Genomic DNA, 23,368 nt, shown 5'->3' on the forward strand with positions numbered 1-23,368 from the left:
CATGGAATGCTGAGAGGATCTGGCGCGGGGGGAGAAAGTACAATGAGGTCTACTTCGTAAATTCGCGACAAGTGGAAAGGCAGGTCCAGATTGTATCTGTTTCCCAAACGCATCAAAATTAATTATTACGTCTCGGTTGTGCTCCCATAGCTCTATTTTAGTGGATTTCAAGACAAAGATATGCGTTCCTGAAAGCCTTTGTTTCCAAAAAGTTTTCGAGAACATGAGGGATGATATCGTCGTAACGGAGGTGAGAGGGGAGCACAAGGCCCACAAAAGAACCTCTATTTTAAGCACTTGTTTCCACGTGACGCTTTATTCCAGTTTGGTTAGCGCGCTTATGTACGTACAATCGTTTTAGCTCACTCGTGTTCTCCGCGAATGAATCTCAAGCGCCCTTTACAAATCACAAGGTTTCGACCAGCATCTTGCAGAAGGTACCTTCTTGTATCATTTGTCAAAAAGCATAGCTGAGCTATTGAGTCCCAGGCGCAATATCATGATTCCCACGGCTGCACTTGTCAACTCGCTACCGCGTAATATTTTTGGCAAGAAGCATACACGTGCCGGGAGACCTAAGAGTCGAGGCGGCTGCATTTCAGTACGTTTACCCTGTAGAACTGTCAGTGAGGTGAAATTTCCAGTATCGGTTCAATGGATTATCCCCAACTGATATTGAAACTGGATATATAGCTGTTAAACAACGCTTTATCATCTATCAATATTATCTTTTGCTTGATAAAATACTCAAGTAGTTTTGCTAACTCATTGGTACTCAAGTGTAAACTGCTGCACCGAAAATGCAACGAAGTAAAGCCGACATGCAATCAATGCCAGAAGTCCGATCGAATCTGTAACTATGGTCCGACAGAGGGGAAGCAACGGAGAGGCATCCCACCCCAGAGAAGACCAGTTCTTCCCAAGCCGGAGACACCTGATGTAGTCGCCACAAGATCTCTCTTTGTTCGGCCGAGAGCGAGCCCTTTGGAAGCGGATGAGGTCCCGTATTTTGACATGTTCAGGGCGCAGGTTCTCCAAGACTTTACATACACTCCATGTACCCTGTTTTGGAACCGTGTGATCCCTAGAGAATCCATGGGAGACGAGTGCGTGCGATGGTCTGTGTTAAGTATTGGGGCTTTAATGCTGGCACTGCGCTCCCCAAACCCTGAGCCCATGGTAAAGCTGCTCGAGGGACGCGGGGACACCATGTATCAGACTGCCATGACGTACCATGCCAAAGCCACCACAGCGCTCCACACACGGATGCTCAAGGAATTTCACACTATTTCACGCAGGAATGTGTTGATCAACATGTTTTTGCTATTTCTCTTTGAGCTTTTAATAGGAAACACCAAAGCCGCCGATCAGCTGCTGATGAGCAGCGTTGAGCTATTGAAGCAGAAGCACGACCAACTTGTTGTGGAGATAAATTCGCAACACCATGCACAAGATCTTCATAATTACGTCGCGCCTTCTAACGACGATGGGTTGGACCAAGCTGAGCGGATTTTACCTCGATTTCAGATTTTTCTCAGTCTGACTACCCCCCTTTTCCCCTTGCAGACAACATGCTGGCCTAGGCTACCATCGCGCCCTATCCCTGGCAATATGCCGGCTATTGATACCAGTTTCGAAGAATTCGGAGCGATGTGGAATAGTTTCATCACACGAGCTGTTATATTTGTTGTCAAAGCCATACAAGAACGGCAAAATGATGACCACTCAGACAAGTTTGAGATGCTTTTGGGCCATCGGACCACCTTTCTTCAACAGCTGCGGCAATGGGAAGTGGCAATCCTGCTGAGACTAGAGAGAGAGAAAAATCCCATCAGATCCTATCTTTTCAACATTTTTCATATGGGCCAAAAGGTTGTATTCATCCTTATGAGCTGCTGTTTCGACTCGACGGAGATGCTATATGATCAGTTCAAGTCCACGTTCCGGGAAATTGTCTCCATGGCCTGCTCCTTTGGAGGTGCATCGAGGCGCTTTTCGCAAATCGAGACTGCTCTCGACATCTATACTCTCCCGGTTCTAAATTTCGTGTCGCAAAAATGCAGGGACAAAGCCATCCGCTCAGAAGCTCTAGACAGTTTCGATAAGATGACATTCCTAACGCGTAACTGGGATGTCAAGGCTAGTTCGCTGGCTAGACGTCAGCTTATGGCTTTGGAAGAGGAGAGTCAGGACGTTTCGGGTTATATTCCGGCGAGTGGCAGATATGTGTGGACTGGTGCATCATGGGATCACAATTACTCGAGGCTGCACATTGTATTCACAGGCGTTGTCTCTGATCAAAAAGGGATACGAAAACAAAGACATCTAAATATTTTGCGCACAGAGTTTGAAGAGTAGGGTAAATAGAGGATTTACAGCGTATTCGAACACTATATTGCCCTTGGTCAATAATTTGCAACTCAGCTCTTAAAATGATATGATCCATCTCTGGTTTCAAGTGTGGTTAGTACATTGGCACAATAACCCGCCCTTTTCACCATGGTAGCCTGAACAATGTTTTGATCCTGTTTCTCACATTTTGTAAGTTTCCGATTGGTTGGGGAATACGCACTTCCTGAAATGGCTAGCGGCTCTGCTGTTTCTACTAGTTAAATATCTCAACTAGTACTGATCTGTATTAGTGCTCTCCATTGGTGCCGTAAACCTAAGCCTAGACAGTCCACTAACCATCCTCATCATACGTGGTATTGTTGTATACAGAGGAATAATAATAAAGCAATTCATGTCGTGCATCATGAATTCTCATTTAACCATACTCCTTTCTCTCATGTACACTCTATATGAGTATTCAGTATATTTTCCGTATGAAGATCTGCTATGCTTATTTATTGGCAGCTGTATTAGACAGATATGGATAACCAGAAGCATTTACAGTCTGGTGTCCGCGACGAGGATAAACAGTCTTCGACGGTCAACGCAAATCATGTAATAATACTAGAATTTATAAGCTCTTGATGTAAGCTTACTAGCAAGTTATAAGTGCTGACTAGACATATTCTGATGGTTGGGGGGATGGTGCACCTATGCAACATAAATAAGACTACTTAGCACTCACTTTTGCTCCAGTTGTTCGAGTTGCCTACACAGTCGTCGATAGCTATCACTCAAATCATGGCTTCAAACTCCAGAATAGTGAAGGCAGCTGCAGTTCAGGCAGAGCCTGTATGGCTTGATCTGGAATCCACGATTGCAAAGACATGCCGGCTGATCAAAGAGGCGGCTTCAAACGGTGCCCAAATTGTGTCATTCCCAGAGGCATTTGTTCCAGGATATCCAGCATGGATTTGGTTTGCATTCCTATCATATTCTTAAAGGAAAGCAGAGCTAATACAAAGCATAGGGTACGCGCAATGGACTTCGAGACGAACATTCGCTACGCTGATAACTCCCTCTCTATTAACTCCGAAGAGATGGAGCGGCTGAAGGCTTGTGCGGCCGAAAATAATATCGTTGTTTGTCTCGGCTATTCTGAGCGAGAAGGGAACTCGTTATATATTGGTCAGTGTACTATCGATAATACCGGTGAGCTGGTAATGTCCAGGCGAAAGCTTAAACCTGTTCACATGGAGCGTACCATTTTTGGGGATGGAAATGGTCCTTCACTAAACAATGTCGCAACAACTGGAGTTGGGAGAGTTGGGCAACTTTCTTGTGCCGTATGTATCTTGCAACATAATTTCTCACCTTTCTTATTCTTCATCTCGTTTCAATTATCAGGTATTGCTAACCGTCAAACTAGGATCACTTCAACCCACTTCTGGTATATAATACTTATTCTCAGGGAGAAGAGATTCACTGTGCTGCCTGGCCCCCTGTAGCGCCTCATCCAGGCGGGCCAGCCCCCTATTCCATGGCAGATGAAGGCAAGGCTGGTCCTTTCTTTCTCAATTACATATTTTGCTAACAGAAAGTAGCTGTTGCATCTTTCTCAAGTGTATACTCTATGCAGGCACAGTGTTTCACTCTCCATTCAACCGCCGTTATCTCGCAGCCATCTATTGAAAAACTGGGTGTCGAACAGACTCCTCTGTTTAACCAACCAGGCGGTGGCAATGCCAGGATTTACGGCCCCGACGGACGACTTCTGACTAAAGACTTGCCGCCTTCTGAAGAAGGCATGGTATATGCAGATTTGGACATGAGCTTAATTACTAAGGAGAAGGGTTTCTTGGATAATTGTGGTCACGCCGGAAGGCCGGAACTGTTGTGGGTATGTACTCCCTTGTTTCACTACTTCTCATCATACCCAAGGAGATATCATCCCACGATCATGCCTTCAGTGTACCGAAAAATGGGTTCAACGCTAACTGTTGGGTATAAAGCTTGGACGCAATGCGTCTCACCAAGGGCCAGTTCGTTCTGCCTAGACCAGATGACGAGATGGGGATGTTGGATATGATAGCATAATTACGCCCTTCAATACAATACTTGAGGATTAGCAATGACCAATTACCGATGCTATTTGCCAAATGTATCCCAAAGTTCTCGGATGAATCACCATGTCATGAAAACATCACATCACGAAGCTGTATCAATAGCCGAGCTGCTGCCAAGTCGCGCCAGTTGGCAGAGTGGGGGACAGATAGAGTTGACAATTTACGCCATCGGCCCGCCATCATAAGCGTCCATCAGTTCACTATGACTTTTGATTTGCCATGATGCTATATTCTTTTTTCCCCCGCGACTCATGCTTATGGTCTGGGGTGATGACCAACGGGCGGAGGCGGCTGTGATCATTCGACGAGAACGTCGCCACGCGGAATTCCCATCGAGCTATGCCCACTTGGACGCTTGAATGTGGATGGCACCTAGTCTTCAGGTCGGCTATTGAACTTTAGTCACAACACCTTGTCGGCAAGTGGAGAAAAAGATCAGGGAAATATTGGAAAATCACTTGCCGCGGGTATCAAAATCGGCTTTTGCTTTCCCCAGACCCCAGATGTGTGAAAATTAGGAACCCAAGGCAATGGAAGCCGCTGGGTTATTGGCGGGTCTTTGTGGGGAGGCACCAAACCCCACAAACTCAGAACTTTCGCTCTCCTTTCTGTCGGCGAATATGTCTAGCTAGTGTAGATGTATAAAACCATCCATCATCTCCGCCCATCTAATCCGATCCGATCCAACAAATGTCAAGTTCATCGTGCGTGCATATCTTTGCTTTTGTCTCATCTCAATACTTATATTCTATGAGACACTAGCTTTCACAGCATCATGGCTTCCACCGCGGACACCAAACTGGATTCTGTTCACGAAGAGCACAAAGGCAGCATTGATGGCGGCAAAGTTGAGATGCCCAATGACCAACTCAAACATGGAGATCGGGCTTTGGCTCTCATTGGCAGCGAGCAAATCGAGCTTACGGAGGAAGATAGTCGTCGGATCTGTCGCAAAACGGATCGTGTCATCCTCGCCATCTTAGTCTGGGTGTATTTCCTGCAGATACTCGACAAATCCGTCCTCGGCTACGGCGCTACATATGGATTGAAGACGGATACGCATTTAACTGGAAACGAGTATTCATTAGTCGGCTCTATTGCCCCGATTGCACAACTAGCATGGCAGCCCTTCTCATCCTATCTCATTGTCAAAGTCCCGCATCGAATTTTGATGCCAGCCCTTTGTTTAGGCTGGGGCATTGCACAAGCATCAATGGCAGCTTGTCATAACTTTAGAAGCTTAATGGCTGCCCGATTTTTCCTTGGCCTTTTTGAAGCCGGTTGCCTCCCATTATTCAGCATTATTACGAGCCAATGGTACAGACGAGCCGAGCAGCCGATTCGAGTTGCAGCGTGGTATGGCACCAATGGAGCTGCGACCATTATTGCGGCTGCTCTGTCCTATGGTCTGGGACACATTAAATCAGATCTACTAAAGGAGTGGCAAATGTATGACTTCAACCAATCTTCTATACTCAAAATAATTGTCTCATACTCACACATTGTACTTACAGTATCTTCCTCTTTGTCGGCCTTGTCACCATCGTCTCCTCCCCATTCATCTACTGGAAGCTCGATAACGATATCCCATCCGCTCGGTTCCTAACAGAGCAAGAAAAGGCACAAGCTATTGAAAGACTCCGAGCCAATCAAACGGGAACAGGAAGCCGAGAGTTCAAGTGGAAACATCTCCTTGAGGCCGCCGTGGAGCCTAAAACTTACTTGTGGATCGCCATGGCACTGCTTCTTAATGTCGGTGCGAGTGTAACCAACACATTCGGTCCTCTTATCTTAAACGGCCTGGTTTCTGATAAGTATATGACTAGTCTGCTAAATATGCCCTTTGGTGCTTTGCAGACCATTGTCATCCTGCTGGCGAGTTTCTTAGCCCAAAAGGCGCGTGTCAAAGGCGTCATTCTCATGCTCTTCATGATCCCTGTCGTCGCTGGCCTAGCTGTTCTTTATTCTGTACCTCGAGACAATTCTGTAAAAGCAGCTCTTCTCGTGGGATACTATCTCCTCGCCTTTCTCTTCGGCGGAAACCCCCTTATTGTCACCTGGATCGTTGGCAATACGGCTGGCACCACGAAGAAATCTTCGATCATGAGCGTCTACAACGCCGCTAGCTCAGCTGGCAACATCATTGGGCCATTGCTCTTCAACGACAAAGACGCACCAGCCTACAAGCCCGGTCTCCGTGCTTGTTTGGCCATCTTTGTGGCCCTTGTGGCGGTTGTCGCCATCCAGTGGGCTAACCTTATCGTCCTGAACAAGCTTCAAGAAAAGAAGCGTGTGCGCAACGGCAAAAAGGCAAAGGTTGTTGACCATTCAATGGATTCAACGTATCAGACTATGGATGAGCGTAACACGGTTGAAGAGGCGGTCATTGCACAAGAAAATGCAGCTGGCATTGTAGAATTTGCGGGAGAAGCTCGACTTGGAGACCAGGCGTTTTTGGATCTTACGGATCGTCAAAATGACGAGTTTGTTTATATATATTGAGCGGCTATGAATCAAATTTAATGTTCTTTTTTCCATTGCAGCTTTTATTTTAGCTAATATCACTCAAATACTCGTATAAATGCGCACGAATTAATGGTATAGACTCATTGGAGACGGTATGAATGACCTCAAATAAACGCGATCCCGATAAAACGCGATCTCAGATAAACGTAACAAACAATACTATTCGTCCTACTTCAAAATTTCCTGATACTTCCTATGTCTCTGAATCAGCGTATAGAAATAACTCCACAGCTTTCAAATATCGGTCTTGGTACCACTTACCCACGATAGAAGTCCAAGATTCGGCGCTGGCATCAGTAACATTGCATTTGACCATATAGTTTCTGGCTCTACTGTCGTCTAGCTCCATGCAACAGACCTTAGTTGATTTCACCAATCTGTGTACTATGAACCTGCCCAGTTGCCTACAATATGCTATAGTACAATTGCCCTTAGAAAATTATATCGTGCCCAGCCCACCTAGTGTCAAACTGTGGCTGCACTACAAGATCATCCAGACCACCAGAGCTGTGTTCCCAATCAAAATCAGCACCAGCAAGCATCCCATCCGCCATGCTCATCGTCGAATTGCTGGCAATAAATTGTCCCAATGAATCCAAATCTCTCCACGAGAACCCGCTCAACGGGTCCATATCCATCGTCGCTTTACCAGCAGGTGGTAAGGAAATGCCATCATGCCTGTTAACCTCGTCCATCGTCGGTGTTGGAGGCTCAGTAAAGGGATCATGACGAGAAACAGATTTGCTTGGCTGCTTCGTACAAGATTTCCTCCAGAGTAGCCGAAGTGAGGTGGCGTATCGCCGTCCGAGGCTATGCGGATTATCTGATGTTTTTTGTAGTTGTGCAATGGTGCCCTGAATGGCGCGCCGAACTCCACGATCACCGCCATCACTACTGATGGCACCCGCTAGCCTTGCCTATATAATTGTCAGTACTCTTGGCACTTTCTAGATGCACACAGAGGACAGTAAATAAAGAGTGACTATACCTTGAACAAAAAGACGGCGGCATAGATCACATAGAGGCAGTACTTTAATGGCATGCATTTGAGACCAGCCACAGGGTCGATGAAGCTGTTCAATATGCTGAGTAGTGAATTTGCGGCGTCGATTGACTCGTATATGAATCGGGCATCCGGCTTTCCAGCAACGTTAGAAAACAGCGGCCCACTGGCCTTGCCGGACCCTACTTGGGCATTTCGAGCTGCGGCCCTATTCAGGTTGGCCTGAAATGCGAAGGCGTTGATGTAGAGTCGCAAGAACTCGAATGACAACACCAAAGAGGCTTTCACAGGAGGCGTGACTGGGAGACATTAGCTACTTTCTATAATACTTCAAAGCGAAAGGAAAGAGTGACGTACAGCTGTGGTTCGCCCACGAGAGCTTCCACTTCCGAACCATTGAAGCAAAGTCATCCTGTGCGTCGGTGTCAGTAAGCTGTCAGCTGGTTTATATAGTCATGGAACACTTACAATGTATCTGACATACTCTCCTCCAATATACAATTGCTGTCTGTGGCTTGTTGACGAATACAAAATGTCGTGAGCGTTACTGATTAGCTGGGTAAGCTCAAGATGGGCTTGAAATAACAGCCCCATGTTGTCTGGGCCAAGGGCTTGCTCATGCAATGTTGGAAAGTCTGCAGCGCGCAAGTGAAGAGCTGGACCAGGCCCGCGGGACCAAAATCCTTTCCCAAGCCGGATTGACACTTGTCGGTCGCACATGTAGCACGCTTCATCATTGTTAATACTCCTGGGCCTAGGATTGATAGATATTATTTTGTCACATACCTGCCCAAACAACTCGCTTCCGACTCATTTCTGCGGAAAGCTTTCCCTCGTCTGGTAATAGTGCCGTTTGCTCAAGCCTCTGCAGATACCCTAGCCTAATGGCCAAGCCCACAAGCATCCAGGCACCATGGTCTTCTTGACCACAACCGATGGCGGAATTCTCTTGAGGGCGTTGCGGCGCCCATTCCGCAAGAATAAGAAGCGCTTCCACGGAGCCAACAGATGTGGATCCGGCATAGATGAGGTTTGACATGAACGTTTCAATGTGACGAGAGCACGCATCGTACACTCTGAACCATGATGGGTCATCTTTCGAGGCGACGGTAAGAATAGCCGTCAAGAGATGGGGCTCCTTGGCGGCCCATTCGGATATCGTACCCTCTTCAAATATGGCACCATGAGCCACTGGAAAGAAAGGATGAAACTTCTCGTGATATCTATCCAGAGAGATAAGTAAGTCAGAGAGCGGTTAATTGATGAATTAAAAGGTCGCAGGGTGGTTACCTTTTGACAAGGTAAGACGCTTCCGAGGGTGTCAAGACCCCATCATCCAGCGGAGGATAATAACTGGTAGCTGGTCTACCGACGGTTTGCCGCATACCGTGCACAAGTCTATTGTTTGAGTCCGCTTGGCCTGTAGCTTCATCTCGTTGTCTACTAGGATCCAAGTCGGCAACTTGAGCGAGAAGGTCAAGCGCATCCGAGGGATTCAAAAGATCGGTAGTAGCAATATGTCCTTCCAAACCATCTGAACTTGTCCTCGATTCCGCCAGCTCACGGGTGGAACCCCCCTCATCATGGCTATCCGCCTGCCAGTTGCCGGTCTGTTGTGAAGAAAGCCATCCTTGCATATCATCCGTGCCTCCTGGATGCTGGTCGGGAAGAGAATGGCTTGTTTGTCGGCTATGGTAGTCGCTGCCGTCGTCGTCGCGTGTAGCGGTAGCCGGGTCACGGCCTTCATTGTCGTGGCTGGCCGACTGGGCGATCGAATTACGAACTCCTTTGATTCTACGCCCTCCACGTCTCGACTTTGTCAGAACGCATTCCAATTGTTGCTCGACGCATCGACGACATGGAGGCACGCCAGACACTCCCGCGGAATCGCTGCTCCCCAATAAGCGTCAGTAAGCGAGGTTATTCCTGACAGGGGGGTTGCACGCGTGTTGCCCTGTCTAGCATTTGGGATATTGTTCTGCTCACAGATCGCATCTTGTTTTGCGCGTACGGCATGAAAGACATGCACGAGAGACCCGCTTCGCCTTTGATCGTGCCATGCCAGCGGTCGGCATCCGTGTTGAGAGCAATTCCATCGGCTAACGAGACTCGTTATCAAGGGCGATAAAGAGTCTTCAATGCTGTGAGCAAACGCCGCGACGAGAGAGTTTGCGGGGTGGAGCTGAATGTCAATAGCCGGTAACCCGCCTCATCAACCCCGTGGGGCAAAGCGGCAAATGGGCAAATGGGTAATTGGGCAAATGATGTCGTAAATCCCCCACCTTTTCGTCTCTTCTACAGAGAGTGTGAACTTCGCCCTGGACTTAACTCGTTCTCACCTTTGTCATAGCATTATTCCGGCTCGCGATTCGGACATTTGAAACACTTTTGCCTTGAGAATTCAATTGATCAGCTTAGAAAGCACCAATTCCAACAATGGCTGGATCATCTTCACCAAAGCCCGGCGTCCTGATGCTCGGCATTGTTCATCATGCGAAAGCAGAGTTTGAGAAGCTCTCTGAGGTTGCGGATGTTACGGTTTGTTAATGCGCATGCCCATTGAGTTTTATTCATCAATAATCTTCTTATACTAACGATTCTGGAAAATCACAGCAAGTGACATCTGGTTCGCGTGACGAATTCATCCGCGACTGCGACAGCGGCAAGTACAACAACGTGGTCGCCATTTCGAGAACATACGACTCGGTAGCGGTGTGTCTGACTCACCAGCAAAGAAATCAACCAAGTTACTAACTAAAACTACAGATTACGGGACGATTTGATAGCGAACTCGTTTCTCACCTCCCTCCGTCAATCAGATTCATCTCTCATAACGGCGCGGGCTACGACCAAATTGATATCCAGCCCTGCACAGATAAGAGTATAGAAACCTGGAAGACTCTGATCTAGAAGAATTCTAACTCCTTTCTTCTGCCCAGATATCTCCGTGTCGAATACCCCCAAAGCTGTCGATGCTGCCACCGCAAATACCGCCATCTTTCTCATCCTTGGAGCATTGCGCCGTGCCTGGATTCCTCAGCTCGCTCTCCGAGAGGGCAAGTGGCGAGGTGCGAGCCCTCTTGGTCGCGATCCCCACACACTGACGCTCGGCATTCTGGGCATGGGCGGCATTGGAACTGCTACGGCTAAGCGTGCCGCTGCTCTTGGGTTTAAATTGCAATACCATAACAGGAAGCCTGTCGATAACCTAGACAAGCATTTTACTGCTCAAGAGGTCCCCAAATACGTATCCTTCCAAGAGTTGCTTCAGACTAGCGATGTCATTTCAGTTCATCTACCGTTGGGACCAGCCACTCAGGGCTTGATCGGCAAGAATGAGTTCAGCTTGATGAAGGATGGCGTGATCATTGTAAACACCGCCAGAGGTGCCATCATTAACGAAGAAGCTCTAGCAACGGCCCTTGAATCCGGTAAGGTTTGGAGCGTTGGCTTGGATGTTTACGAAAAGGAGCCCGAGATCAACCCGAAGTTAATTAGCCACCCCGGGGCTGTCTTGCTCCCTCACATTGGTACTGCGACTGTTGATACCCAGGTATGTAACCGTACATTAATATTACCCCAAAGGCTTGATGCTGATGATTTTAATTTTTCGAAATGTGTAGAAAGAAATGGAGGTTCTAGTGATTGACAACGTCAAGAGTGCGATTACAAAAGGAAAATTCCTTACATTGGTACCGGAACAGAAGCCTGTATTGGCGAAAGTATAAAGAGAAGGAAAATAAACGGGCTCTAGAATCATATAGCTGTCAAGCGTCAGGTTAGATGGAATTATGACTATCTAATTACATGAGTAGAATGCGAAGATCTACATGACGTTATATATATTATCACATGAATACAGAAGCTACGACGCCTCTCAACCGTTGATATCAAACCATTGATCTATTTTAATCCACCAGCCAGCAAGATATCCTGCCCCGTCATATATCCAGTCTTTGCGCACCTGTATCCCAACATTAATTGCGAATTCCGACATTTCCCAGCTTTGTGACCGGGGTAAAACTCACATTAGTACGACATTAGCCACCTCTTCCGGCACCCCGAGTCGATGTATCGGAACGCTGCTAGCAATTGCAAGCCCGGGATCTGACTCCTTCTTTGCCTCCATGTCACATTTAGAAGTCCATGTTCTATATGCTTAGACGTTAGCTCAAAAAAGACAAGAAAAGAGAAAAAGAAATGCACTGTTATTCCGGCTTACCGTTCTTTCGGAGTAGGAATCATTCCTGTAGAGCCGATCATGGCTGGCGAGACCTAAGGATGCGTCAGAAAGTCCAATCGCCGTAGGGGGTTAAAACGAAACCTACAATGTTGACCGTAATACCTTCTGGAGCCAGAACTGTAGCCAAGTTCAGCCCCATCGAGCTGTAATATGTTAGACCATGTTGATCACGCATAGGTAATTTGTAGCCAGAACCTAAAGCGCAATCTCACCTTAAAGCACCCTTCGAAGCCGCGTAATGGCACCCATTCAGCCCGCCTCCCCGGCTCGCAATACTGCTTACGAGAATCACCCTTCCCCAGCCCTGTGATCGCATCCCTTCCACAGCTGACTTTGTAATGACGAACTGACTGCGAACATTGACCTCCATCATATCATCCCAGTCTTGTTCATTGATATCCCTAACATCTCGGATGCGACGACCAATGCCGGCGTTTGCAACCAGTACAGATATCGCTCTGTGCTTCTCGGCGATAGTCGGCGTAGCCAGTACCGTTAATATGAACGAGCGTGTGGATTCGCGGCACGTAAGATTGCATTGGGCGGTAACGAATAATTGTGACGGGTAATCTCGTTGGAGCTCGGCGGCTAATAGTTCGGCTTGTTCCTTTGGAATTGGGTTAATCCACTGGTTGCTGGTTTGTAAAGGCATAACGTATTGTAACTTACCTTGCTAGAGGAAAAATGAAGAACAACATCGCAACCTTCGGAGGCCAATGATTTTGCACAAGCCGAGCCAATCCCACCACTTGAGAATTGAAGATGTTATGTATTAGTCTGCGGGTGCTGCATCCATGCCTTTTTCGCTATACGAACCTTGATCCTGTCACCAGCGCAAGACGGCCACGCAGGTCATTGTCAACCGATTGGAGATGAAAAGTGGTCATTGCGGTATTCTCTTGCAGCAATTCATGAGTCGTTTTAGAATTTGAACTTCAAATCCGAGGGGAGACAGAAGACCTCAGCAATGAAGGGCTAGTTTACCATTGTATGTGGGAAATGACACCACTGACGTACTCCGTATAGCCGGCGGCAATTGAAGCGGCTTTTGGTTTACGGGCCAGCTCGGCAGAGCCGAGAGTAGGCGCCAGATTGGCGCGTGGCTTTTCAATAGACATTACAGTAGCAGACACGTGTGGAACATTTTACTGAGCAAGTGCCCTATATTCTGTATCCCGCCACATTGGAGTTTTCGCTTGCTTCAAAAAGTCAATCGCAGTTGAGAATCCATTCAGAGACACACACGCCGGACGGCTATGATGTTGAATAATGTGAAACACCAAACATTTTCTGCCTTATATCTGTCCCGCGAAGGCAAGTTAAAATCTTGAACCACCGTAGCTGTGTGTCTCAAAGATCAAGGAGCCATATGTTGGCAGAAGATATGCCGTGTTCGGACCTAATGGAAAGAGAGGACACATATCTTTACAATTCAACTTCTGATATCGAAGATGATTTCACTGGAAAATAAAAATAAAGGTTTAATCATCTTACAAAGTTTGGAATACCTTGACAGCCTCTTCAGCCGTGACCGTAGCACTAGCGGGATTGGCACCAGTAACAATACGTCCATCTGAGATTGCAAAAGCGTCCCATGGGCCTGGTGGAGGGACATCTATTAAATGAACGCTATTAGTTAGTTTAATCTGTAATCATGATGCTCGATGGTGAATTGTGACTAACAAGTGGCACCCTCATTGGCTGCATGCGATTCAATAGTAGGGCGGTTCCAACTCTTGATAGTGTCAAGAACTCCTTCTTCTTCTTCACCTTGGGTAGTAAATCCGGTGACTCTTCTGCCAGAGATTATCGACTTCGAGGTGGCTGGATCAACAATGCCTGGGAATATTGCACCGCCGTGGCAACTACCAAGAGAGATGTATCGTTAGCAGGACGATTGGACTGGACACAATATGAACTTGCCACTTACACTGTTGAAATGACTGCTCCCGAAGCATACATTTTGGAGGCAACCGCATGAAGCCCATGAGCAACGGGGTAATCAATCAAGGACGCATGACCAGCCGATGCAAAAAATAGTCCGTACTGCGCACATTCCTCATGTTAGCAGCCTGTTATCCAAGTACCCATTGCATGGTGGCATGCCTTTGCTGGGTCAATGTCATTTGGCTGAAGAAGATGATCCAGCTTGCTACGAAACTCGCTGGAATGATCCTCCCATATAGCACGCTCAGAATCCGAGAGCCAGTCTTTTTGCTGTGAAAGCCAGTCGGGCTGATAAGTTCCAGTTTCAGATACAAGATCGACTTCGAAACCGGCTTTTTGGAACACCTCGAATGGGTGTAATGCCTCCGTAATGAAGAGACCTATATTGGATGTCACATCAGACTTGAGTTTAGGCCACATAATTGTGGATGGAACATACCAGTTTCTTTGCCCTCGGGATACAAGGCTGCGTGTGCCGACGTAACGGCGATCAGAGCATTCTTTGGGGGCGACATTTGGTACGAAAAGGGCGACTAGATGGAAATGTCACTGAATAACTTAGTTGATGGTATATTATTCTTTGTTCAGGAAGATATATCACCTCCGGATTTGACATGTGTCTTTGTTTAGTAGTTTTATACCTGCATTTTCACTTAAGCTGAAAAAGACTGGCATTGAGACCATCTATTGGAAAAGAGTAAGTGGGGCAAATCTACGGTTGCGAAATTATGCAATTGTGACGGAGGCACTGGGAACATACTTTGACTACTAACTACTTCAAAGCTTGAGGGCGCTGCGGGTATATTAAGGACGCTTAGTTTGCTGAGATTGAGACCACAACCTTTCTCTAGGGTCCTTTAGCTTGATCTGAACTCTTAATCTTACGAATAATCGATCGTCAGGGAGAAAAGATGGGGATTCCGGTTAGAGCGGAGCGGGTTGGAGCCTTGCTTCGATGATTGTCTTTGGGTCCACGTTCTTTCTTCATATTTAATGGTATGCCTTACACATACTGGTCTGCTTATCCGAGAACTCGAGATCTTGCTCAATAACACCGACGTCCTTATTGAAAGACATGTGTGCTTTCATGGTGGTGATATAGATTGGAATCCTTGGCTTTTTATATTGAACTAGGATAAGACTTTCCAGGACGCCAAGTATGCCAGACGCAACAGTTTGACAGCATCGACACGGGAACATTTAGTTAGCGCATAAGCTTGGGTGTGGTGTAATACTGAGTAGATGGCTGTGGAGAAACAATCTGCTCGCCAATCTTGGGCGAACTTTGGCACAAGTGGAACGCTGGATCATCTGAAGCGATTGCATGCATCCGAACCAAGTTGATGGCGGCGACTTGTAGCCGATGATTAGGTTTTCGGTGCCTTGAGTGAGCGGAACGCATCGCCCACTTCTTTCTGCGTGTAGGGAGGAGTATTCGCTTCAAGTCAGCTCTTCGCAGATAGAGAAATCTGCTGCTCTGTGAGCAGAATCGGACCAAGGTGGTGGGGTGGATAAGTGGATTTTAAAAAACTTCGACCATTTAGCATTCTGTTCTAAGATCGAAATCAGGTTTGTTTACATCTGAAGGGGCTTTACGAAGGGTCTCTGCTTGCGCAACTATCACTCGCTCATAAAATAGTCTCTAAAGCTCGTAACGAAGACTGTTAGCAGTATAGAAAAATTGAGCATCTACTCTAGTTTTATGGGCTTCTAGAAACTACCTAGCAACCTATCCGAAAGGAGCAGTTCAGTCCTGCGTGGTCACTCCACCGAACCTCGCTATCTCTCTCCTTTCCTGGCTTAGGAATTACTATAACTCCAGGATAGGTTGTATACATGTCTATAGGCTCTAGGCCCTCTGTCATTGCAACTCTGTCCAGCCTCCTTGGCATCAAGTTGTTTTGCCGCTTCTCATACCCCCAAGTCCACCCACCAGACTTGGCTGTATTATTACCATACAACCGAACCCATGCATCTACTAAGCCGTTCTTTGCCACAAGCTCCTGATCATCTTGGCTAATAGCATTAAAGTCTCCGGCAATAAGCCCTAAACTTCGCTGCCCATTCTCCTTCTGATCATCAGTCGGGCACAGTATATTCCCCACAATCCGCATCTGCTCTTTTCGATAATGCAATGTCGACGCTAAAGAGTCAAGATGTACGTTGATAAGTCGTAGGTGTTGCCAGCGTTGTTGTGTAGGTAAAATTGATTTAGGCCGTGGTAGGATAACGTCTGTACAAAGCGCATCTCTTCCGTACTGGCTTGGGAACTTGAATCGAGCAACAGGAGAAGCATCCATGGAAGTAACTATTATATCATTCTTGGGAGTAAAAGATGTAAAGCAGGCTTTAGACAGTAATGTCATAGTCGCAAATGGTACGGCGTTAAAGGCAATCTCGTCTTCGGCATCGGTAATGAAAAACCCGGCCCGTATGCGATCATCGTATAACAGGTAGTCACGGACCTCCCGGCTAACCTCTTGCAGAAATATAATGTCGCCTGTAGCTGAGGGGTCTGTCAAAAGACGACCTATAATGGCAGACGCACGAGCGACTGGCCGCGGCGAGAAGGCGTCGATATTCCAAGTCGATAAGCAGAGGCTTGTGAGATTCTGATTGACTGTTGGAAGACCTAGAGGAGTGGGTACCCAACGTCGAGCGTAGGGGCTGAAAGTGCTAAGGATGCGCGATATTCGCTGTATCACCATCGTGAAATTCTTGGCCTGTTAGAAAGGCAGCTTTAATATTCCTCTGTTCGTATGTAACATTGTTGATAAAATGAAGAGGAAGATGTTTTTCCAGCATCTCTGCTTAAGTTTAAATAAGGTGGGGGGTATGCACGTATCGCCGTTACCACAGCATTCTTGTAGGAACTTAGAAAACTTTATATCTTTCGCCTCAACTAAATGCCTCCACCTGGACACGTGATATGATCTTATACTTTTATGGCTTCAGGCCTCACCGTCACCTAGGCCCATAGTCGTAGACTAAGACCGATTATATTGACGAACCAATCGTGGTGCCAACGGGCGGCATATGTATTGGGAGGAACAGATCGAATATAGACACGCAACTGGTAGTGTTTGTTCACCGTGCTGAGGACACACATGGTTCTGAATCCATATCTTCGGTGGGGGTATGGGTGTGTAAGGTATAGGTGGATAGGTAAAGAACTATTATTATAGTTGAGTTACATTGTCCCGAAGTAAACTAGAGGCCAGAAGATAATTAAGTGGCACTAAGGAATGGTGGCCAGAGGGGCTATTCTCACATGAGCGTGGCGATAGAGTGGTCAAATATGTTGCGTCTCAGCTACTCCAGGTGCATAACGCTCTGAGAGAGAGAACTTGGCGGATATGCTTGCAATATGGTATTAATGTTTGGCCCTCGCCCTTTCTAGATGTTCCTCCTGTTTTACCTTTATCGCAGAGATCTCACTATCAGCTTTATTGGCTTATTGGCTAAGAGCTTCTTTTTGCATCTGGTTACACTTCGATTACATCCGTTCATCATCTTTTATCTTCTCTACATATGTTAGCAGGTTGTATTCATCTATCTCGTTAAAATTCCTCTTTTATATGCTTAGCACGGTTGCGACCATCATAGCTCTCAGAATAGTCAGTGTTTTTAAGGAAATAGTAGCCGTAGACGATAACACTGCCTAGGCACCCAGAATAAATTTTGGCTAGATAAAACTATGGTTTCTAAAAACGATAGTGTCTCTATAATACTAGACAGAATATTCGTCTTCCTAGCTATCTAAAGATACACCCTTTAGACGGCTACAGCGCAAATTGTTAACTACCTACATCGCCTGTTCGATTTGTAAGGCATTTTCCACATCTATCAGCTAACCCACTTTCTGCGCTGCTGGTGCTCGCTCCCACCACCTCCAACAGGTTACTTGCTAGTCCACCAACTTCCTCTTCCTGGAAATGACCCCATTACAATCTTGGAGAATTTATAGGAGTAAACCCCGATCTCCAATTCAGAGTGATATAAATATTGAATTAGTTACCCGTAGCCTGGTACAACATACTGAGCAGTAGCTTAAATTTTTACAATGTATAATTGCCGTCCAAAATATACACGTAGGGAATGCAGACTTGTAGGCTGAAAACTTCACAAACCCAGCAGAGAGACGCGGCGTCATTGCCGGACACGTACACAAAGGCTTGACCCTGATAAGTAGACATATGAACTGATTTAAAGAGCCATAGATACCAATGAAAACCATTCGTTTGCTTCTGTGGAACTGCATTTTCGCGTACAGACTTGTTGCGCCTGCACGAGAAACTCACTCACCTGGCCCCTCTCGAGCCAAATAACAATCATGCCGGCGAATCTTCCACAGCTACACTCCCTAGACCAACCCCTCTACAACCTTCGATGACAGATACACAAATATCAAGATCATCAATAGTTCCAAGTAATGACACAACAGGAGCTCCCGAAGGTTGAACGTCCAATTTGTGCGCCCGATGTGAATTCATGAAGCTGATCTGAGAGTAGTTGCATACGGTGATTTTACTTTCATTGATCCCCTGGATGGTCTCGAAGAATTTGTTGAAGGCATAGAATTGCCGCCGGAGCTTGTTACTTCTCTCATTTCCCTCAACATATGTTGCGATTCTGCAGTAGTACCAGAAAGTCCACCATTGGGAGCAATTGTCCAAGGTAATAACGATGAGTATTGCTATTTTCACCGTAGCATATTGCTATTTTCACCGTAGTGGTCCGTGTCAGTACTAAAATTAATACACATACACCACCGATCCCATCAATCTACACCCAGTTACAGTACGGCGCCCTGGCTCGCCATGTAGTACATTTTGCAACATCAGACAAGACCGTCAACATCACAAGTTCAATATCGCAATAGATTCCCTCCCCGGCGAGGATACCATCGATCTAGCTCTATCGTCAGAGCTGTCATACAAGGCTGGCCGCAATAGCTGCCGCTGCCTTCGAGATCAACTCCGAGACCGACTCCGAGGCCCAATCTAAGGGGAATTCATTAAGGTCATCCCGGCCACCCAGATCGAAGAAGACAAGCCAGTCAGTAAGAAGGGTTTACATTAACATTAGGAGCCCGAAATACAATTTTTGGAAGAATTAGCCCGGATTACTAATGGTGATCTCTCTTCCCAATGTACTGCACTGTATTTCGGTGTGCAGGTGTAGTAATTACAATCAAGGGGGTAACTCTAGTTTGTAGTGTAAAGTACTACGGTGAAAATAGCAATATACTACGGTGAAAATAGCAATACTCATAACGATTTTGAGCACAACATTGTCGGACCTTTGCCTTTTAGCAGACATTTACATCCACATGGTATAGAACAACCTTAAGAGCTTGCAATCTCCGTCTGTTGAGGATACTGTTCAAGACTGAATATTATCTTTGAGCAAGCTGTGACGTATCTTATGAACTGGCTAAAAAAAATATAATAGACTTTGGACTTGCTGGAGCCTGTAAGCTTACCGCTCTCGAATTTACCGACAACGATATCAAGGTTCTTGAAGAGGGTCTCCGTCCATTCGGAAACATCGCCAATGATTTCACTCCTCCCATCGCTCCGCACGCTCATGAGATATATGGAAGCCTGGCGTATAGGATTATCTCGCCACTTCCCAGTCATACACTTTCCTACCTTTCATCTAGGGAACTACATTCCTGAGCTCATTCTTACTATAGCCGCACTCGGCGCAGTGCAGGCATTAAAAGAACATACATCCAGGAAGTTATACAAAGCGGCTAGAGCTGTGGCTTTGGAGAGATTGCAGGTCGACAGATTCGACTCACAAGTATGTGCATCGGTTATCTACTTTGCGACTGACTGAACAATAACCCGCATTCAGCTTGAAACCAATTCTTCCTCAGATAATATTAGTCGAATTCTGAAATTGCAGTCCGCTCAAACTCTCGTTTTCCTCCTGATATATTCGACTTGGGCCCGCGATGCCTCTGTTGTTACCGAAGGATTTGAGTTCCATGAGCCCATACTGCAGTACATGCGAGGATGCGATGTCGCGAAACATAACCACTCTATCGAGCAGACCTGGGATGAATGGGCATTATCCGAGACCGAACGCCGGATTTCTTTCCTTGCCTTTTGTTTCTTCGACATTCATACCATCATATATAATCGAGCACCATCTATCTTCACTAGAGACATTCACCTTCGACTCCCCTGTTCAGTAGAGCAGTGGCAAGCTACAGATGGCCAAGAGTGGGCTGCATGTCGACAAGCGAAGCCGTCTGATCTGATGAGCTTCAAAGATGCATTTGAGTCCCTCGTGACTACTGGGGCAGCGGGTTGGGAAACCTTGCCTTGCGCTTTTGGCAATCTGATATTACTCCACGGAGTCTTGCAGCGTATATATTTACAACGCCAGCTTTTATTTGGATCAAATTTGGGAGATTAAACAATCCACGAAATCCAGTATGTCACTCAGCAAATGATACTATTACTCTGCCATATGATGATGGTTGGTAAGTAGATGAATCGTATTAATTAAATAGCAGCTCAGCACTCTCGTCGTGGGCCAGTATATGGCAGCGCGTGTCAGGCTCCGATTTACATCCAAGCAGCGAGCATGGACCGATTCCTTTCACTTCTGTTGCATTTCTGACCGTGGCATATGTGCGAACTCATATTGATATAGGTCCTCATATGCGGTTGGCATCGCGTGATCCAAAAGCAGTCGCATCAGCGTTGTTTTCAATCGGTCCTTTACAACGTCATTCAAATCTTACAAGTGCTTTATTGCATGCGATTCACGCACTGAGTTTACGAGTAGCTTTTGGCATTGAACATGTGGCAGTCTTATGACTCGGACTAAGTCGCGATTGCTAGGCATACCCGATTTTCTTACCCGGTGAGTTTTGCGCCTATCCATTAGTTTGTAATTTGGCCCATAGTGTTCCTTTGAATACATCTTTACTGCTATACCCACCTAAGCCTTTAGAAAATAAGTTATACGCAGCATGGTTGTAACTACGGTGTACTGGGATCACTCGACTTGAACACCGCAGATGCTCTGGTCGCTTAAAGTCACGGCCACAGTGAGGACAGGTATGGAGGTTTGGTATTTCAGACGTTAGAATCGCAGGGAATGACCTGGCAGAGAACGATCCATTGCTCCTGCTCTGTTCATGGAAAAAAAACTGAAAATTCGAAATAGGAAGTAGCAACGACTAACCCAACAGCGTCCTGATGTTATATCAAAACTGTCATGAGATCTTACCAATAGCTACCAGTCTCTCTGTCATCTGATGTAAAAGCCATTGATTCGAGAAAAAAGCCCAAGATGACAACTAAACCCCTGGAAAATGCGGCACGAGCTGTCCTCGAGACAGCAAAGATAGCTCTAGGATCAACAGCTACAGAGACACGTGTGTCGGTAGTTGGCGGCCTGTCAGTGTACAAGTACGCACCGTACCGACAGACTAAGGTTAGTAGATCCCGCTTTACGAGGCTATACGTATTGTTGACATATCACAGGATGTAGACATCTTCCTTGGTGGTAATGTGAATCGCCACGAGCTGAAGAAAGCCCTCCATGTTGTCGATTCGGCCTTTACTGTAAATATGGAGGGGATTTGTGGAGTAACCTACCGCTGTCCTGTCACTAAGGTCATCACACCGGTAGATCTGATCGACAGAGTCGTTGTAAGTATTATTAGAGAGAATTGTGTAAGGAATATTACGTACTAACAACATAGACTGGTTTTGAGCCTAGGTCGCGTATCCTAGCCGAGCTAGAGAAATGGGAGCTCCCGTGGCCTACTAGGGAGGATGTTATCTCTATGAAGGCAATATCAGCATCAGAACGGAAAGATGAGGCGAAAAGGCGCCAAGATGTCATGGATATCATGAAGATTTTAGAGATGCATGCCGGCTCGCTGCAGCTCTCTAGTTTGGCGTTTATGAAGAACCAGATGCCTATGCTTGTACAAAATAGCACCTGGAGTGAGGAGGAATGGGCGAGATACCTTGGGATTTGAGCGCGCAAAGAATAGACCAGGGATGAAGCAAGACTTTGGTTGTGTTTGAGCACAGATGGTACTAATAGTTATTAGTACACTGCAGTACCTAGTATCAGTCAGTAAAAGAGCCCTTACATGATTGTTTTTACCCCTGCTGCTTTAGCCAAGACCAATCCAGTGATAGAAACGCCGCCCGTGCCTGTGTTCAGATTGGTTGAGTACAGTGCTTTGTTAACATATTGGTCCGCATAGTTACCTTGGAACAGTACAGTCTGGCCTGGCTTCAAAGGAAAATTCCCATAAAGAGCGTTCCAAGCTGTGGTGCCGGTACAAACAAGTGCAGCCCACTGTGAAGTTTTCAGGGAAGACTCTTTAGGAACCTTAATAACCGAGTCCGCGTTGATAGGCAAGTAATTCCGAAGAACGCCGTCCACTGGACCGCCTAGGCCACCGTACCAATCTTTCATTGGGCCATATAAATTGCGCGGGTTGAAGTTTACGATACCCGAATCGCCTAGAGTAAATCCTTGGACATTAAGTCCAATTTCAACGATTTCCCCAGCTGCATCCGAAACAGGGATCACATTGTCTTTGACGGGAAATGGGTACCGAGAAGTAGCGATGGCTAAGTCTCGAAAGTTCAGCGCAACACTGCGAACCTTGACAAGAACTTCGTAACCTGCAGCCTTGGGTATCTCCTCTGTAGATGTGGTAAGGTCGACAATGCTTTGCCTGCTTTGTAAACGGAAAACAGTTTGCTTGGAGGCCATAATGTAAGTTAGTGTGGATATAAAGTTGTCAGTGAATATTGACAAGCATGATACTCGCTGAGGCTTCGCTTCTTATGAAATAGGCACAGCATAAAGGAATTGCCCTTCCTTAACATGACGAAAATATCTAGCCTAAGTGTAACACGCAGTCTAGTGGTGTTTGGGGCTATTGGGGCTTGTTGGGGCTGTTGGAGCGTTTGGAGCGTTTGGAGCTTTTGGGTGGAGTGATCTGTAGGAACCTACAGTAGGTTATGCCCCAGATTATAGCGCCCGGGTAGGATATCCATGGATGGGTTTTGGAGTGGAGCTGTTGGGGCTGTTGGAGCTGTTGGAGTAATGCGCACCGTGAATGTTACAATGTCCCGCCAGTTCGTTTTACTCATTGCTCTTCGAGTTGTTTGCTCTTTCTGAAAAGCATTTCTGTTTAGT

At 46.4% G+C, this 23,368-nt stretch overlaps 10 protein-coding genes across 10 annotated transcripts; 5 read left to right on the forward strand and 5 right to left on the reverse strand.

Annotated features, from left to right (window-relative positions):
- Positions 1 to 403: 403 nt before the first annotated feature.
- V8C40DRAFT_256811 (Zn(II)2Cys6 transcription factor domain-containing protein) lies at positions 404 to 2,426 on the forward strand. The gene is made up of 3 exons (XM_083218341.1): positions 404 to 437; positions 490 to 601; positions 781 to 2,426. Exons 2-3 carry the CDS (start codon positions 500 to 502, stop codon positions 2,356 to 2,358), a joined length of 1,680 nt encoding a protein of 559 aa, XP_083068193.1. The 5' UTR covers positions 404 to 437; positions 490 to 499; the 3' UTR covers positions 2,359 to 2,426.
- Positions 2,427 to 3,132: 706 nt separating this feature from the next.
- Positions 3,133 to 4,388, forward strand: V8C40DRAFT_283371 (carbon-nitrogen hydrolase family protein; the record flags this gene model as incomplete). The annotated part of the gene is made up of 5 exons (XM_083221935.1): positions 3,133 to 3,308; positions 3,362 to 3,677; positions 3,803 to 3,884; positions 3,936 to 4,231; positions 4,344 to 4,388. 5 exons carry the CDS (start codon positions 3,133 to 3,135, stop codon positions 4,386 to 4,388), a joined length of 915 nt encoding a protein of 304 aa, XP_083068194.1.
- A 756-nt stretch (positions 4,389 to 5,144) lies between these two features.
- On the forward strand, positions 5,145 to 6,964 carry V8C40DRAFT_120095 (putative MFS transporter). Its single transcript, XM_083210925.1, has 2 exons — positions 5,145 to 5,906; positions 5,972 to 6,964. The coding sequence occupies exons 1-2, from the start codon at positions 5,233 to 5,235 to the stop codon at positions 6,957 to 6,959; spliced, it is 1,662 nt and encodes a 553-aa protein (XP_083068195.1). The 5' UTR covers positions 5,145 to 5,232; the 3' UTR covers positions 6,960 to 6,964.
- A 362-nt stretch (positions 6,965 to 7,326) lies between these two features.
- On the reverse strand, positions 7,327 to 10,139 carry V8C40DRAFT_256816 (uncharacterized protein). The gene is made up of 7 exons (XM_083218342.1): positions 9,973 to 10,139; positions 9,277 to 9,876; positions 8,773 to 9,209; positions 8,455 to 8,714; positions 8,344 to 8,398; positions 7,972 to 8,285; positions 7,327 to 7,900 (listed from the first exon to the last, which is right to left on the reverse strand). Exons 1-7 carry the CDS (start codon positions 10,080 to 10,082, stop codon positions 7,415 to 7,417), a joined length of 2,262 nt encoding a protein of 753 aa, XP_083068196.1. The 5' UTR covers positions 10,083 to 10,139; the 3' UTR covers positions 7,327 to 7,414.
- Positions 10,140 to 10,292: 153 nt separating this feature from the next.
- Positions 10,293 to 11,863, forward strand: V8C40DRAFT_256817 (D-mandelate dehydrogenase-like dehydrogenase). The gene is made up of 5 exons (XM_083218343.1): positions 10,293 to 10,524; positions 10,600 to 10,698; positions 10,753 to 10,867; positions 10,926 to 11,539; positions 11,610 to 11,863. Exons 1-5 carry the CDS (start codon positions 10,423 to 10,425, stop codon positions 11,712 to 11,714), a joined length of 1,035 nt encoding a protein of 344 aa, XP_083068197.1. The 5' UTR covers positions 10,293 to 10,422; the 3' UTR covers positions 11,715 to 11,863.
- Positions 11,763 to 13,208, reverse strand: V8C40DRAFT_120104 (SDR family NAD(P)-dependent oxidoreductase). The gene is made up of 7 exons (XM_083210926.1): positions 13,046 to 13,208; positions 12,899 to 12,977; positions 12,442 to 12,836; positions 12,315 to 12,372; positions 12,209 to 12,261; positions 12,015 to 12,137; positions 11,763 to 11,950 (listed from the first exon to the last, which is right to left on the reverse strand). The coding sequence occupies exons 1-7, from the start codon at positions 13,114 to 13,116 to the stop codon at positions 11,890 to 11,892; spliced, it is 840 nt and encodes a 279-aa protein (XP_083068198.1). The 5' UTR covers positions 13,117 to 13,208; the 3' UTR covers positions 11,763 to 11,889.
- A 511-nt stretch (positions 13,209 to 13,719) lies between these two features.
- Positions 13,720 to 14,691, reverse strand: V8C40DRAFT_283375 (class I glutamine amidotransferase-like protein; the record flags this gene model as incomplete). The annotated part of the gene is made up of 5 exons (XM_083221936.1): positions 13,720 to 13,844; positions 13,913 to 14,094; positions 14,160 to 14,275; positions 14,336 to 14,556; positions 14,616 to 14,691. 5 exons carry the CDS (start codon positions 14,689 to 14,691, stop codon positions 13,720 to 13,722), a joined length of 720 nt encoding a protein of 239 aa, XP_083068199.1.
- A 1,152-nt stretch (positions 14,692 to 15,843) lies between these two features.
- Positions 15,844 to 17,277, reverse strand: V8C40DRAFT_256821 (Endonuclease/exonuclease/phosphatase). The gene has a single exon (XM_083218344.1). It carries the CDS (start codon positions 16,882 to 16,884, stop codon positions 15,898 to 15,900), a length of 987 nt encoding a protein of 328 aa, XP_083068200.1. The 5' UTR covers positions 16,885 to 17,277; the 3' UTR covers positions 15,844 to 15,897.
- A 4,213-nt stretch (positions 17,278 to 21,490) lies between these two features.
- V8C40DRAFT_270392 (uncharacterized protein) lies at positions 21,491 to 22,187 on the forward strand (the record flags this gene model as incomplete). Its single annotated transcript, XM_083220183.1, has 3 exons — positions 21,491 to 21,634; positions 21,685 to 21,852; positions 21,906 to 22,187. 3 exons carry the CDS (start codon positions 21,491 to 21,493, stop codon positions 22,185 to 22,187), a joined length of 594 nt encoding a protein of 197 aa, XP_083068201.1.
- A 113-nt stretch (positions 22,188 to 22,300) lies between these two features.
- Positions 22,301 to 22,996, reverse strand: V8C40DRAFT_283383 (GroES-like protein; the record flags this gene model as incomplete). Its single annotated transcript, XM_083221937.1, has 1 exon — positions 22,301 to 22,996. The coding sequence occupies exon 1, from the start codon at positions 22,937 to 22,939 to the stop codon at positions 22,301 to 22,303; it is 639 nt and encodes a 212-aa protein (XP_083068202.1). The 5' UTR covers positions 22,940 to 22,996.
- Positions 22,997 to 23,368: the final 372 nt, after the last annotated feature.

This window comes from Trichoderma camerunense (genome assembly GCF_050948025.1).
Source record: "Trichoderma camerunense strain CBS 138272 chromosome Unknown V8C40scaffold_23, whole genome shotgun sequence".
NCBI classification, from domain to species: Eukaryota; Fungi; Ascomycota; class Sordariomycetes; order Hypocreales; family Hypocreaceae; genus Trichoderma; species Trichoderma camerunense.

Excerpts from the sequence above, each read along its gene's own strand:
- V8C40DRAFT_256817 (XM_083218343.1), top strand. The coding sequence starts at position 10,423 with ATGGCTGGATCATCTTCACCAAAGCCCGGCGTCCTGATGCTCGGCATT. Across the intron at positions 10,699-10,752 it reads GAACATACGACTCGGTAGCG|ATTACGGGACGATTTGATAG; the intron begins GTGTGTCTGACT and ends CTAAAACTACAG. Across the intron at positions 10,868-10,925 it reads CCAGCCCTGCACAGATAAGA|ATATCTCCGTGTCGAATACC; the intron begins GTATAGAAACCT and ends TCTTCTGCCCAG.
- V8C40DRAFT_256821 (XM_083218344.1), bottom strand. The coding sequence starts at position 16,884 with ATGGTGATACAGCGAATATCGCGCATCCTTAGCACTTTCAGCCCCTAC.
- V8C40DRAFT_120104 (XM_083210926.1), bottom strand. The coding sequence starts at position 13,116 with ATGACCACTTTTCATCTCCAATCGGTTGACAATGACCTGCGTGGCCGT. Across the intron at positions 12,837-12,898 it reads TTCATTTTTCCTCTAGCAAG|GAACAAGCCGAACTATTAGC; the intron begins GTAAGTTACAAT and ends CCAATTCCAAAG. Across the intron at positions 12,262-12,314 it reads AAGGTATTACGGTCAACATT|GTCTCGCCAGCCATGATCGG; the intron begins GTAGGTTTCGTT and ends ACGCATCCTTAG.
- V8C40DRAFT_256816 (XM_083218342.1), bottom strand. The coding sequence starts at position 10,082 with ATGGAATTGCTCTCAACACGGATGCCGACCGCTGGCATGGCACGATCA. Across the intron at positions 9,877-9,972 it reads CGCAAAACAAGATGCGATCT|CGATTCCGCGGGAGTGTCTG; the intron begins GTGAGCAGAACA and ends ATTGGGGAGCAG. Across the intron at positions 9,210-9,276 it reads GCGTCTTACCTTGTCAAAAG|ATATCACGAGAAGTTTCATC; the intron begins GTAACCACCCTG and ends CTCTCTGGATAG.
- V8C40DRAFT_120095 (XM_083210925.1), top strand. The coding sequence starts at position 5,233 with ATGGCTTCCACCGCGGACACCAAACTGGATTCTGTTCACGAAGAGCAC. Across the intron at positions 5,907-5,971 it reads CTACTAAAGGAGTGGCAAAT|TATCTTCCTCTTTGTCGGCC; the intron begins GTATGACTTCAA and ends TTGTACTTACAG.
- V8C40DRAFT_256811 (XM_083218341.1), top strand. The coding sequence starts at position 500 with ATGATTCCCACGGCTGCACTTGTCAACTCGCTACCGCGTAATATTTTT. Across the intron at positions 602-780 it reads GTCGAGGCGGCTGCATTTCA|TGTAAACTGCTGCACCGAAA; the intron begins GTACGTTTACCC and ends TTGGTACTCAAG.